Here is a 13874-nt window from a genome sequence, read left to right as displayed (position 1 = left end):
AGCCGGGCCTCGAGGCCCAGGACAGCAGGGGGTGGCGGCAGTGACCTCCTCCCCGCTGCCCAGGGCTCCTGAGGCTCCTGCTGGTGTGCAGGGCTTGGTGTGCACATGTCACCAATCCACTGCATTGTCAAAGGCACTCATCAGGGCACCAAGAAGAGGTCTGCTGGTGACCTGGGGTCCCACCCACAAATAACGGGGAACACCGCTTCTCTTCCCGATTTGCTAGAATCTTACTGGCAACTTTCTTAAATTACTCAATAGTAATGACATTCATAGGGGTTTGCAAATTTTCTCTGCCATGATTTGCCTGTTTTTGTTTTTTGGAAAAAAATTGAAAGCAACTAATGATAGAAACTACACCGTGCTCAGAAATGCTCCCAACTCCATCCCATTGGCTGCAGACCTGGGGAACGTGACCCTTTCTACCCCATGCAATGGGTTTTACAAATTCTTAATGTTTCTAAGGCAGCTGGCTGGGGCCTGGGGTGGTGTCCCCGAACACCACAGCACCCACAGCACTGGCCACTGGGAACCCGCCCCCCCCCCGCCCCTGCATCAGCACTCACAGAAAACAAGTTTCCTCCTTAAATACTCAGAAAGAAAATAAAAAGTAGAGTGGTCTGGGGATTTGGACCAAATTCAATGGAAACTGACTCATGATGCCATAAAAGTTAGAAATGTCTGGGGAAATGACTGTTGGCCAGGTGATAGGAGCTCCCTCTGGACACCTAGCAAGTCTGGGTTTTCAGGAAAGACGGGTCTGGTTTAATGCTGTCCCCACCCCCAGCCCCAGGCCTGGCGTCTGAGGAGGACTCACTCCCTCCTGGGTGTGCGGTGGGCTCCCCGCTCCCAGACCTTGGGGTGGTAAATGGTGGAAGAGGGCACCTGTCCCCACGGGCAACGGCACGATGGTTTCCCATAGCTGCTCCTTTCCCGATCCAGGATGTCCACTCTGTGTGACTGGGGGCAGCGCTCAGTGCATGGGAGTCCCACCCCTTGCGTCCTGCCGCCCTGGAAACTTGGAGACAAGCTTACTGGAGCCAGGGATCTTCCCACGGACTCCAGCTGCAGGGAAATGCAGCCCTGCGGCTCCCACCCTGGTGAAGTGAAACCTTCCTGTCCTACCCAAGGTCCCACCTTGACAAGGGACACTGTAACTGCCCAAGGTTTTGAAATTTAAGCGTGTGTTTCAGGAGAGTATTTTGTAACCACCTCAGAGGCAGAAACACTGGACAACAAACCAGCAGAAAACCTAGGAGGACACCCCTTCCCCTCCCCAGGCGACGCTGCTCACTGTGAAAAGAGCAAAAAGCGCAGAGATATGGTGACACCAGGCCAATGTCACCACCTGGCATCGGGGTGGGCAGGGTTTTTGCCACTCTATCTAAACAAGTAATGGAGAGTATCATTTTATAAATACCTCAAAGATCAACACATTAAAATGGACATCTTCACCTGAGCAGTGAACGGGTACACACGTCTTACCTCAACACTTAGAGGCTTTTTCTAAAAGCATTTTCTAAGGGAGTGTCTTCACACTATGGGCTTGACTTGCTCATTGTCATTTTCTATAAATGGGCCCCGTGTCACCACACCTGGTTGTCTAACCAACAGGACGGGTGCACCAGTCACCAGGTGCCACGAGAAGGTGTGAACACAAGAGGCAACTGACAACTTGCTCAAGATCACGCACGAGTGTCTGACCTGGTGGGATGGCGTGGATTCCCTCCTCTGCAGAAGTGCGTGTACTGTGCTCTTTGCTCCCCACTGACCGCTAAGCCCAAAGGCTGCAAAGGCGTCCACCTCACCTGCCAGCTGGCCTCCTCTCGTCCTCCTCAGAGGGGTGGGTCCTGGAGGGAGAGGACAGGCCCCGGTTCCGAGTGTCCAAAGGGCTCTCGGCATGTGGCCTTGGCGGGGGTTTCTCTGAGGCCACGGTGCTGGTCACCTCCAGGCCTTTGATGAAGACCCCAGTGTGGCCTGGCCAGCGGGAGTCCCTGGGGCCACCATCCAGCTGCAGAATCTCAAAGCTCCGTGTTCTCTTCATCATTTTCTTCAGGGGATGCTTCCTAGAGTGGGCGATTCGGGCCTGGGGCTCAGAGGAGTCAGCAGAGCTGTCGTCCCGGGCAAGTACACCTGAGCCCAGGTGCACACCCTCTTGCCCACATAGAGCGGCTTGTCCAGGGAGACTGGGCAGCAGTCGGGCCCACTCCGCAGCACGGCCCTCAGGGTCAGTGAGGGGGGTCCAGGATGGCTGGTGGTGCCGTGCCTCGGCCCCATGGACAACCTCGTGCCTCGAGAGGCTCCGGTCCAGAGGTGGGGTGCCAGTGCCTGGGGCAGCCTCAGGAAGGGCCTCTTGGAAGCACTGTCGGGTCTGCTGGCGCTGCAGCCACAAGGGGTGACACTGTGCCAACACCACTATGCTCGCCCTGGGGACACTCGCAGAAACCTCCATGGCCTCGTGGTGACTGCTCTTCAAATACTCAGCAACACACACTGGGCCCAGGGGTTGTAGGCACCCACAGCCACACAGCATATACCCGGTCACCTGTGAAGCAAAGCGGGTGCTGGTCAGCAGCGCAGGGCTGTCACGGCCTGATGGCTTTGGCCGGCCCCACCCCATGCGTGTGGCCAGTGAATGGCTTGAGAGGACTCAGGTCACCTGAGTCCAGCTTTCCAGGTGCCCAAATCAAGGATCCGGTGCACTGGGCATCCAGAGCAGGAGGAAGACGCCCGCCCATGGGGGCAGCTGCAGCCGGGCTTGCACAAAGGACAGATGCATCCTCCTCAGCCTGCGGCTGCCATGGCCGTGTGGCATCTCTGAAATCAGTTGTCCCACATCTCTGCCCGGTGTGGGAGCCTGCAGGGCAGTGACCGCAGGACAGAGAAGCCCACCCCTGCCCTGGCCTGCACTGGCCTTCCCCGACCCACAGATCCTGGCCGGCAGGGGCTGAGCTCCTGAGAGCTGCGGCCCTGGGACCCCAACGGCCTGGTAACTCCAGGTAGCCTGTGAGTTCGCAGCTGAGCTATGGCTGCTCTCGGGGGTCTTTGGCAGTAAGTGGACTGTCATAATTGAGCTGGTAAACAAGCAGTACAGTTCACATGTCCATCTGGCCTATTTGGAACAATAAACAAACTCATATATCTACTGAGAGCAGGGAACGTGGTCTGCCAGGAGTCAGGCCAGCTGTTCCAGCGCTTGGACCAAGAGTTAAAGGCCCGGCAGCTGGGCATGCAGATTGCGGGATGAACTCCTCTAGCTTCTTACCGTCTCGCGGGACTCTGACGGGCTGGCCCACTGGGCCAGTTCCCTTTCCTGGCACTCGGCCTGGCCAGCTAGGATGCTCAGATGCGTCCTGAAGTCCTGGCCTGCTTCCTCAGTGTCCTGCGAGTTGTCCTCCCCCGTCAGCTGCTGTCCTTTCTGACCACAGTGCTGCATCCCAGGGAACAAATGTCAGCACGAGCCGGGCACTCACTGGCCCGAGCGAGGCTGTGTGCACCCACCGTGGGCCTAGGAGGCTTGGCCTGCCGCTCCAGCCGCCGCATGTTTTCGTCAACAGAGAGCAGCTCCAAAAGGCCCAGGGATTCCCCTCCCTCTCTTCCAGGGCATGGTTTGATCTGCACAGGAAAAAGTTTCACTGTTAGACGCCTGAGGAGTCTGGCTGTAATACTGGATGATGGTGGAGGCGTGGGCTGCAGCCCAGGGCTGGCATGAGCTCCCTGTTTTGCTGCTAACACTGTGTCTCACTCGGACGCATCTCAGGAGCCAGGCAGCAGTGAGGGCTCAGGTTTGTAACTATGTTCTCTGTTTGGGAAAGGAAATGAAGATCATTGGAAAACAGATCCATACCTCTCAGTTCTGAAACTCATCACTATGCTAAACATACCCCAGAAATATTCTTCAGGCTGGTGGCGCCTGGACACCCGGGCCGCTGCCTGGGACAGACAGAGGGCAGAGGACAGACAATGGCCCTGCCTACACCCTCTTGCCTGATGAGTCAAGGCTCTCATTTCAGAGACAAATCCCGTGGTGACCTCACTCGGTTCTCGTGAGCACGTCAGGGGAAAACACATCATTTTCATGCTCAGTTCTGGGTGGAGACCAAATCCATGGACCCTGGGCGTTGATGCCGAGAAGAGGGTTTATTACCACACAGTGGTCGGCTGTGTCTATGACCACGAGGATCAGATGTAATGATCCCAGACAGCGGACAGCGGACAGAGATCAGGGTTTACTCTGTGCACAGTCGTGTGGAAAGACGTCACAATGAGATTTTCACAAGCAAGCCCTGGCGAGCTCAAAGCTGCCAGTGAACAGCCAGGAAGCCACCCCAACCTTGTGAAAAAGATAAACTCTAGTTGGTTTGAAGATTTAAAGTGAACAAAGTTTTATGATGGAATATATTCGTCGTTCTGTAACCTTTCAGTAGAAAAGGCCATTTAAATCATGAGCAAAGTCAAAGGACAAATTATAAACCAGAGTAAATATTTGTGACATAATCAAAGGGTTAGCAGACATGATACATTGAAACTATTAAAAACAGCAGAGAAATTGGCTAAGTGCAAAAAACAAGCAACTTATTAGAGAATATAACCTATAAACGTATAAAGAAAAAGTTCAGCTGCAGCCTAAAATAAAACCCCAGACACAAACGTGGGTGACATGCTGAACCTCAGCGTCAGGTGGAGAAGCCCTTCTCCAAGGGGCTGAGTAGGGCCACAAGGCAAACATGTGGAAACCTCAGAAACGCGTGCTCGGACCCAGCCCTCCCGAGCCTGGGAATCTGTCCTAAGCGAACGGTCACAAGCTGTGGAAAGGCAGCGTAGTGAGATTCACAACAGTTACGGCAGGTGGAGCCGGCTGGTAGGACATGTCCATGGAGACACAGGAGGCAGACAGCCCTCCCTACACAGAGTAGGCCCCAGGCAGCTGTGTGCAGCTGAGCTCACTTCTGTAAAAACCAATTTCTTTTCTGATTCTCCCATAGTGTGCATGCATTTCTTGGGTTAAAAAACATTAAACACTATTTATAGGATGGTCCCATTTTTAGGTTGAAGTGTATCTACTTTCGGGTGACAAAGACAGGTTAAGACACATCCACTTTTGCTCCCTCCTGAAACACCGCTAACGTTTTATCAGCAAACTCCTTTAAGGCATGGGGTGGGTGCAGAAGGGCCAGGAAGGAGGGGACAGTGGGAGGGCCTGGGGAGTGCTGAGCAGACAGGAGGCCAGGACAGGGGGGTGAGCACCATCAAGAAGGGACATTCAGAAAACAAACCCCAAAGGAAGTACAAACATCAGAGCAGAAGCAAAAACACTCGGATAGTATTTTAGAAAAGAAGATAAAGTTGAGGAAATCGACACTGACAGTAGAACAAAAAGCTTGCCATATGGAAAACAACAGGAGAGAAAATGAGAGAACCAGTGGGAAATGTAGAACTCTAGCTCATCACAGACCACCAGGAGGTCCCAGAGCCTAAGGGGCAACCCCAACCCCCACTCTGGTCACCAGGCCAAGTGCCCTGAGGAGACCAGAGGGGGACAGGTGTCCAGTGAGGAAACAGAGGGCCCAGGGCAAGGCCAGGAGCAGATGGGACGAGTCCTGCACTGCATCGCGTGCGGCTGAACCACATGGCACGGTGCCTCGAACCTTGGCAGGACAGTGAAGCTACCGTGACATGTGACGGCAGAAAAAGCCCTTGTGGATATGCCAGGTCTCACACACTTTCATCCCACCACCCCTTTCTCTGGAAAGTCCTGAGGGATTCTGCTCCAAACAACAAAAAAGGAAAGAGGAAAATTGAAGAGTGTAGGGAAGAGCAGGCCCCACAGGACACAGAGCAGAGCCTCCCCCCGCCACGCGCACGCGCGCGCACACACACACACACACACACACACGATAAACAGGAGATGCCACAGAACAGAGAAGCTGAAGGAGGAGATCCCACAGGATGTCCCATAGGCCACAGGTGCCCCATGCAGGGCAGCCCCTTCAGCTTGTGGTGCCCTGAGTCAGCCATGCTCTGGCTGCCACCACCAGGGGCCCGGTGAGCTGGCCCACCCGGCTGCACCTGGTCTGGCCCTGGATGCGCTGACATCTGCCCTGGCCCTGCAGCCTGTGTGCACAGCCCACCATGTCTGCTGGCCACCCTGAGGCCCTCTGGCAGCAGTGCCCCTGCCCCTGACTGCCCCAAGATGATGTGCCAACTCAAGGTCGCAGATGCTCTTCCCCGGCCCCACCCACACTCCTGGCCGCACGGGCTCTGTCTTCACACTTTTCACACGGAAATAGTGGTTGATAAAATAATAAGGATTTCACTTAAAGTTATGTACAGTCACGCACAGCATAGTGACGTTTCAGTCACCCACAGACCGCATATACGACGGTGGTCCCACACAGTTACAAGACGTGAAAAACCCTCCCGCCTGGTGACATCACAGCTGTTTCACCGCACCCCTCACGTCTTTGTGGTGACCCAACCTACTGCGTGTTTCTGGTGAAAACACCTACTGCGCTGCCAATCGCATGAAGGAACAGCACATACAGTGACGTGCAGGGCGCACTGCTTGACAATGGCAATACACGGCTGCACTACTGGCGTGTGTGTTCAGTTTTTATCCTCACTTTACAGTGGACCCTCTACTGAGAGAAGTTTGCTGTGACACAGTGTGCGGGTTACGCCTCAGCAGCCTCCCCCATCTCGTGATCACATCCTCTCCTGTGCTGGACTGAGTCCCGTGATGTTTTACGTGGTGACGTGCTGCACAGGCCTGAAGCCCGGACGTGCAGTGGGCTGGGCCGTCAGGTGTGTGTGTATGAGCCTGTGTTATTTGTAGCCGACAATATCACCTGACCATGCATTTCGCAGAACGTATCCCTTCTGTTAAGAAGCACATGACTGTACAAGCTTTTGAAAAGCATTTATAGGCACATATATGGCAAAAAGTCTGCATTGTAACATACTAAGTGTTAACATTGGTTATTTCAGGGGTCAGAGTTTTAAAATATTTTTGTCTTTTGGCTCCTCTTACTGGAGCACTGACCCAGCCTCCTCCCTCCTGGCCCCTGACCTGGTCACCTCCTTCTTGGAGTGTCCTCAGTTCCCGTAGAGTCTCCAGCTCCTCCAGACACCTGTTGGAGGTGAGGACCAGCCTGTGGACCTCTTCGTCCACTTGGTTATACAGCTGGGCGGCAGCTTCAATGGCGTCTCTGGAAAGAGATGGCAGCTGTCAGATGTCACGTGCTGGTCACTGGTTTGTTCCCAGCCCGTCCTGAGGATACGCTGTTGGTTACAACCTAGTTGGAAAACACAACTGTACTTTTAGGTCCTTCACGTTTGACAGAAATGGGCCACAAGGAGGCCCACGGCCAGCACAGGAACTGGAACCTGCTCGTAAGCAGTGACACCCTCCGGCCACAGGCACAGGCGCCTCAGAGGTGATGTAGCACCACAGGACAGAGGGACCTCTGACTGCCGAGTCCCACTGTCATGAGTTCTGACTTCCACTCGAGCACTCAAGGAGTCGGCCAGTTTTTCCTTAGAATCCTCGAATGAGACAAGCTCTGATCCAGCTCAGCACATCCACCAGAGGAATGGAGCCGCTGCCTGTGATAGAGACGGTCCCAGTGTGACACTCACCGGCTGTCCTCGCTGCTGCCATGCTCCTCCCTCCTTAGCCGTGCCAGCATGGTGCCACCGTCCAGGCGCAGGGTCACCAGCAGCGGGTCCTCCAGGACGCATGTCATCAGAGCCTTGTGCCGTCTGATTAACTCTGCGACCTCCTGAGGGTGAGAAGACAGTGCACAGAACCCTCCTACAGGCAGGCCCTCCAGGTCTAACGCTGGCAGGAATGGAAGGTGTGACCATGCCCTGCGGTCACCAGCGGGGGTGGCCACACCAGACATGCGGTCCTAGCTGGAGGGGAGGTAGCGGAGTTCCAGATGCTTCAGCCCGGGGAATGGGGAGTCTGAGGTTGAGAATCGAGGGCAGGAACAGAGGGAAGCTGAAAACTTGTCAGCAGGAGAACTGGTGTTTGGACCCCGCATGCCCTGGGCACCCATGGGCGTCTCCACACTGTCGGCCCCTCCAGCCAGTCCATGTCCGTATTGTGTGAAGTGCTCACTGCTGCAGCATCACACACGCCGTGCGGGCACAGCAGCAAATGTGGCCGTGCCATCTCTCTTCTGGGCCGAGGGGGAGGAAGTGGTCCTTTGGAAGCTGTATGCTAACTGAAAGGTATTTACAAGCCACAGGGCCTTGGGAATCTCCACTAGGGAAGATGGTGAAACCCAGTATTTATTTGCAAGTCTTGGCTAAACCCACATGTTCCCAGCTACCTGTCAAAATAAAATGCTGAGGACCGACCTGAGCTGTACTTAGTGGCCTGTGGGTGTTCAGGGAGCGGATGGAATTTTGGAGGAAAGCAATGGCATCCTGGCAGTTAGTGGTGAAGGTCTCCAGCTTCTGTCAAGAGGAGGAGACAAGAAAGACCCACTGTGAAGACACCGATGTGAGCAGCTGTGAGTTCCCACATGTAAACCGGTCTCCAGCAGTCAGGCTGTCTGCCGCAGTGTCGCCCTGGGAACTCGGGGTGCCTGCAGAAGCAGCTCCCTCCCGGCCCAGGGCTGGGTTTCAGCGGCACTCTCAAGCCTGGGCAGCGTGGTTGTCAGAAACAGATGACCAATGATGGCTGTGAACGGCGTGAGGCTTGGGGTGGGGATGCCCTTCAGCCTGGATTAGAAACATCCGTAAGGAGAAGTCCCAGGTGACAGTGGCACGTGCAGCCGCTGTGAGCTGCTCCTTACCCTGCGGAGGCAGATCCAGTCGCTGTGGCTGTAGGGGAAGGAGCCTTCGAGCTCAGCGGTGAGCTGGGAGCTGTCGACGAGCTGGTGCAGGGCCTCCAGGGAACCCACCACCTCACACTGCCAAGGACAGGGCAAGACTGCTGTAACGGCTTGTTCCCAGGAACTGCCACTGCTGGCTTCAGCTGTGCTGCCTAGCTTGTGGCATTAGAGGACTGTGTGTGGTTGGATACAGGAACGAGGTGAGAAGAAGTGAAAGGAGAGGGCAGCAAAGAGAAATGAAGGAAAGGCCCCAATTAAGGAAAGACAAAAAAGGGGGGAAACTGGGAACAAAGCCAGGGCAAGACGATCGTGGAAGAGGGAAAAGGGGCATGACTTCTGGTATGGCAGAGTCGGCCCTTCTCAGACAAAACCACAAACTCCAGCAAAGTGTGACAACCCCCATCTGAAGGCTCTGCAGTGGGAACAAAGCCGGGCTTCCTGTGAAGGTGACTGAAATGGATGAATAAACCGCATGGCGTGAGCACCCATTTTTGTGGCTTTGGCCTGAAGGTAGGCTGCCGACAGTGATTGCAGTGGCTGAAACTGAGGGCAAATGGGCATCTCTCAGGCCAAAAGAACCAGAGGACAGAGCCAGGGTGGAAAGTGAAGCTGGAGTCCCACAGGGAGAAAACGGGGAAAGGAGCTCCCAGTGTGTGACCTTGACACTGCACCGCGTGTGCACCGGGAGGCAAAAGAACTGAACTGGATCCACGCAGGGGAGGGTTTGCTGTGAGTCTGAACAAGCTGAATTCATGCTAAAACATCACTGTGGAACTTTATTAACAGAATCCAGAGTCCCGACAGTAGAATATTCACCATGTCCATAAGACAATCCAGAATTACCTCACACATAAAGAATCAGGAAAATATAACTCGTTCGCCAGGGACAAGACAATCAAGAGGTCAACCCAGAGAGAGGAGACACAGAAGTTGGAATGATTAGACAAGCACTTCGAAGCAGCTACTGTAACTATGCTCGACGATGTAAAGGAAGAATGCTGGACATTAATGAGAGGACAGGAAACCTCAGCAGAGATATAAACATGTATTTAAAACCCAATGGAAATTTTATAGCTGCGAAACACAAAATGTGAACTAAAAAATTCACTGAACGGGCTTAGTAGATGAGAGGAAATGTATGTATGGAGTCAGTGACTTTGAAGACAGATCAATAGAAACAATGTGATCTGAAGAAGAGAGAGGACAAATGTTTAAAAAATATATTCTCAAAGACCTATGAGATGATATCAATATGTGTAAATGAAACTGTAGAAAGAAAGAAGCCAAAGAGGCAGAGAAAAACATCTCGGGAAATAATGACTGGAAACTTTCTAAATTTGGTGATAGACATACATTTTAAAATTCAAGAAATTCAGCCATGCCTAACAGGATCGATATAAAGAAACCATGTCTAGTCGCATTATATCGATTTTCTGAGAAGAAAGAGGGATCTGGGAAGCAGCTGGAGAAACACGGTCCGTTTCCTACAGGTGCACAATCACTTGAACTACAGTGAACTTTTCATCAGAAACTATGGAAGCAACAACACAACATCTTTGAAGTGCTGGGAAAACACACACACACACACACACACACACACACACACACACACAAACTACTGTCAAGCCAGAATTCTACATGCAGCAAAAATGTACTTCAAGAAGGAAAACAAAGCAGAGATGTTTTCAGATCAAAGAGAAAGGGAAGGAAAGAGCAACGGAGGTGGAGACAGATGAGACTCTCAGAGTTCTGATCTATCGCTGCACAATCCCACGAAAACGCAGGGTCAGAGACAAGTCTCCAGGCTCCTTTGCGGGTGAGACCAGAACATCCATAAATTCTTTCCCATGTTCCACCTCACCTCGCTCCCTGTCACTTAATTCTGGGCATTACTCAGAGCCACCCCTGATGCTGAGGGTTGGCTATTACCTGAACCGCTGCGTCTTTGTCAGGCCTGAGTGCTGATTCCTTATCCACCAAGAGGAAAACACTGTGAATGATGGGGGGAGACGTGCTCTGAAAGACGTGGAAAAGGGGTATTAGTTGGCTTTCTAATTCTTAACTTCAGTAATGGAAGTGTCTGCTTTTGACTGGTGCTATTTCCCAAAGTAACTAGAATGCATACACTGCAGTGGCCTTTGCTCTGAATGTAAATTCTTGCATTTACGATTTTTTAATGTAAACAGGTGTTTTGGTTGTAATTTAGTATAATAAAATTCATCCTTTTTAGTGTGCAATTCTCTAGGTTTTGGTGTAACTTGTAGTCATGTCACCACCACCACAATCAAGATATAGAACAGTTGCACACACCCCCCCCCATTTCCTCACGCTCCTTTGCAGTCAAGTCCCTAGCCCCTGGCAGCCATGACTCTCTGTTTCAACAAATGTGCCTCCCCGACACGGTGTGAACGGACTGTGCTGACAGCCGTCACCTAGCACGGTGCCTCCGACAGTCATCCACTGTTTGCAGCTCCGTTCAGACAGCTTCACCCTGACTGGATTCCACTGCGTGCAGGTGCCAGTTTGTCATCTGCTCACCCATCGGAGGACACTTGGGTTGCTTTATGATTTTGGCAATCATAACTAAAGACACTATGAACACTGCGTGAACACAAATTTTCAGTTCTCTAGGGTGAATATCCAGCAGTGGGATAGCTGGGTCCTGTAAATGTGTTTAGCTTGTGCAGAAACAGCCAATCTGTGTCCCGACTGGCTGCACTGTTTTTCATGTCCAGCAGCGATTCCACACACTTGGATTTTCACGTTTCGTTGTTGCTGTCACTGTGTGATCTCATCTGGGCTTTAAGGTGCCTTTCTCCAATGACTAAACGATGCTGAACATATTTTCATGTGCTTATTTGCCGTTCGTGCATCTTTTTCGGTGAAGTGTGTCCACATCTTCTGCCCATATTTCATTGGGATGTTTCTTATTACTGAGTTTTTAAACTGTATATAGTCTGGGTATAAATCCTTTATCAGATATGTGTTTTGCAAACATTTTGTCACAGTCCATAGCTTGTATTTTCATTTTAGTTAACAGTATATTTTGATTTTTAATTTTGATGAAATCCAATTTATGATTTTTTTCCTTCAGTTAATTATGCTATTGGGGTCATAGGTAAGAAATCTTTGCCTAAACCAAGGTCATGAAAATTTTCTCCTATGTTTTCTTATGGTGGTTTTGTGGGTTTGAGATTTTATATGTAGGTCAAGGATCCATTTTTAGTTAAGTTTTATACATAGTATGAAGTATGTGTAGAGCATTTTTTTCTTTTCTTTTTCATCCAGATGTCCAACTGTTCTAACCCTATCGGTTTAAAAAAAATCTTATCTTTTGACGTTCTTTACGACTTTAATCAAACCTCCCTGGTTTCGGTTTGGCAGACTGTACTGAGGCAAGATAATTTAGCTATAAAAAGGTTTTATTTACATAGTGCTTCTTCATTTATATTTCCTAAAGCTTTACTTTTTCAGTTTGTTATAGTGACAAACAGGTTTTAGGTTTTTCTGTAATCCTTTATTTTGAAATGAATTTAGTGGATGGGCCTCACAACTAACTGAGGTCTTATTTGTATTATTAAATTCATCTCATGTACTTATATTTTTGTTAAGCGGCTTCTCGTAGATGACAATTCATAAATATCTGACCAGATGAACCACTGAAAAGCCCAAAGGGAAAACCCACTCTCGCTCTCCTATCATTGAAGCCACATTCCACTTCTCTCACTCAGTTTAGCTAAAGTGTTAAGTCATCACGCAGTAAAACTACTGTTCTGTAAAGTGTCTTACATTATTTTTTGTCTATTCCTATGTGAGTGAATTTTTACTATTACAATTTGTTCTGTTTCAAAGAAAATTAATATTAATTCTCAGATAAGTGAGAAGAGAGTTCATGCTTTCTGACAATTACCCACGTTAGTGTGTTATAGTTCTGTGTTGTGGGTGGTGCAGGGTTGCGCAAATTCTTAGGATTTTCTTCCACAAAGGGGAAACAAACATTATTTCATTTTCAAAATGGAAGGCTTCCTATGGCACCAGACCTTTAATAATGGAATGAATTGAAGCACAGCTACTTGAGGTAGTTATGAAACTGAGTTACATATTTTTGCCCTCTGTGAAGCAATATGACTCCTTTTGTGTATTTCTTAGAAATGAAATTGAAAATGGAAACACGATGCTTACATTTCAGCTCCTATGCACTCCTCTCACTTGGACCACAGATCTTGCTGCTGCCCCCACAGCCGGGGTATCCAGGTGGGGCCTGTGCCAGGCCTCGGGCCTCAGGCAGTCAGGGTGCAGCTTTGGGGCATGGTCACACCACGTAAACCAATAGGAAGGTGTCAGATGATTCACTTATAACAAGTTAAAGCTCCCAGCTTGTGTCTTGGGGATGTGTGGGGAGGGCAGGACCACCTCACTTGGGGCTTAGTGTCCCCAAGTGTGACTGGCCTGGCACAGGATTTAAGGAAGTCTGAACAAAAAGAAAAGCTAGGGAGGGCTGTTCTTCCAGGAAACCAGTAAGTGGTCCTTGGCTGACTGTCCACTCAGGTGGTGAAGGGCTCTAGGCCACTGGCCGGCCAGCCTGAGCTTTGCGCACTTTGGGAAGTGCTGCTGCTGGGCTTGTGGACTTGCCATGATGGGCTCACTCCTTTCAAGGCTGGGCACATCATTTCTGAGTGTTCATTGGATGACAAAGGGGCAGAAGTCGCAGCAGCCCTCTGGCTTCAGCGTCCTCCTGGTCGTGTGGCCATGCTCTGCTCCTGACCCCACACACAGGACACGCACATAACAGCATGGCAAGCTGGTACCAGCAATGTCCCATGCCCGACACCCAGACGCCAGCGCAGTGCTTGGCACACACGGGCCCTGTGGATACACGTCTGAGGGAGGCTGACGTTCTCAGGCTTCCGTCTGACCCTGGGCCCAGTTCCAGGGACTCGTCAGTTCCCTCTGGATTTTACTCATGACCCGGAATCCAGGATGGGGTCTTCCTGGGGGGACTGTGAACCTGCCAGACAACCTTTCTTGAAC

General features: G+C 51.2%; 1 protein-coding gene across 1 annotated transcript in view; it reads right to left on the bottom strand.

Annotated features, from left to right (window-relative positions):
- Positions 1-13874, bottom strand: part of PLEKHG4B (pleckstrin homology and RhoGEF domain containing G4B) — a 33123-nt gene that overhangs the window by 7187 nt on the left and 12062 nt on the right. Inside the window, exons 6-13 of the mRNA XM_074329222.2 lie at positions 10773-10859; positions 8805-8921; positions 8365-8463; positions 7639-7781; positions 7070-7208; positions 3502-3615; positions 3266-3430; positions 1809-2545 (exon numbers count right to left, since the gene is read on the bottom strand). Of these exons, the coding sequence (XP_074185323.2) occupies positions 1809-2545; positions 3266-3430; positions 3502-3615; positions 7070-7208; positions 7639-7781; positions 8365-8463; positions 8805-8921; positions 10773-10859 (1601 nt within the window). The remainder of the gene's footprint in view (positions 1-1808; positions 2546-3265; positions 3431-3501; positions 3616-7069; positions 7209-7638; positions 7782-8364; positions 8464-8804; positions 8922-10772; positions 10860-13874) is intronic.

Source organism: Rhinolophus sinicus, chromosome 3 (genome assembly GCF_057876585.1).
Source record: "Rhinolophus sinicus isolate RSI-liver-muscle chromosome 3, RSI-T2T, whole genome shotgun sequence".
Lineage (NCBI taxonomy): Eukaryota > Metazoa > Chordata > Mammalia > Chiroptera > Rhinolophidae > Rhinolophus > Rhinolophus sinicus.
The sequence above is the reverse complement of the archived record's forward strand: the minus strand, read 5'-3'. Positions and strand labels throughout refer to the sequence as shown.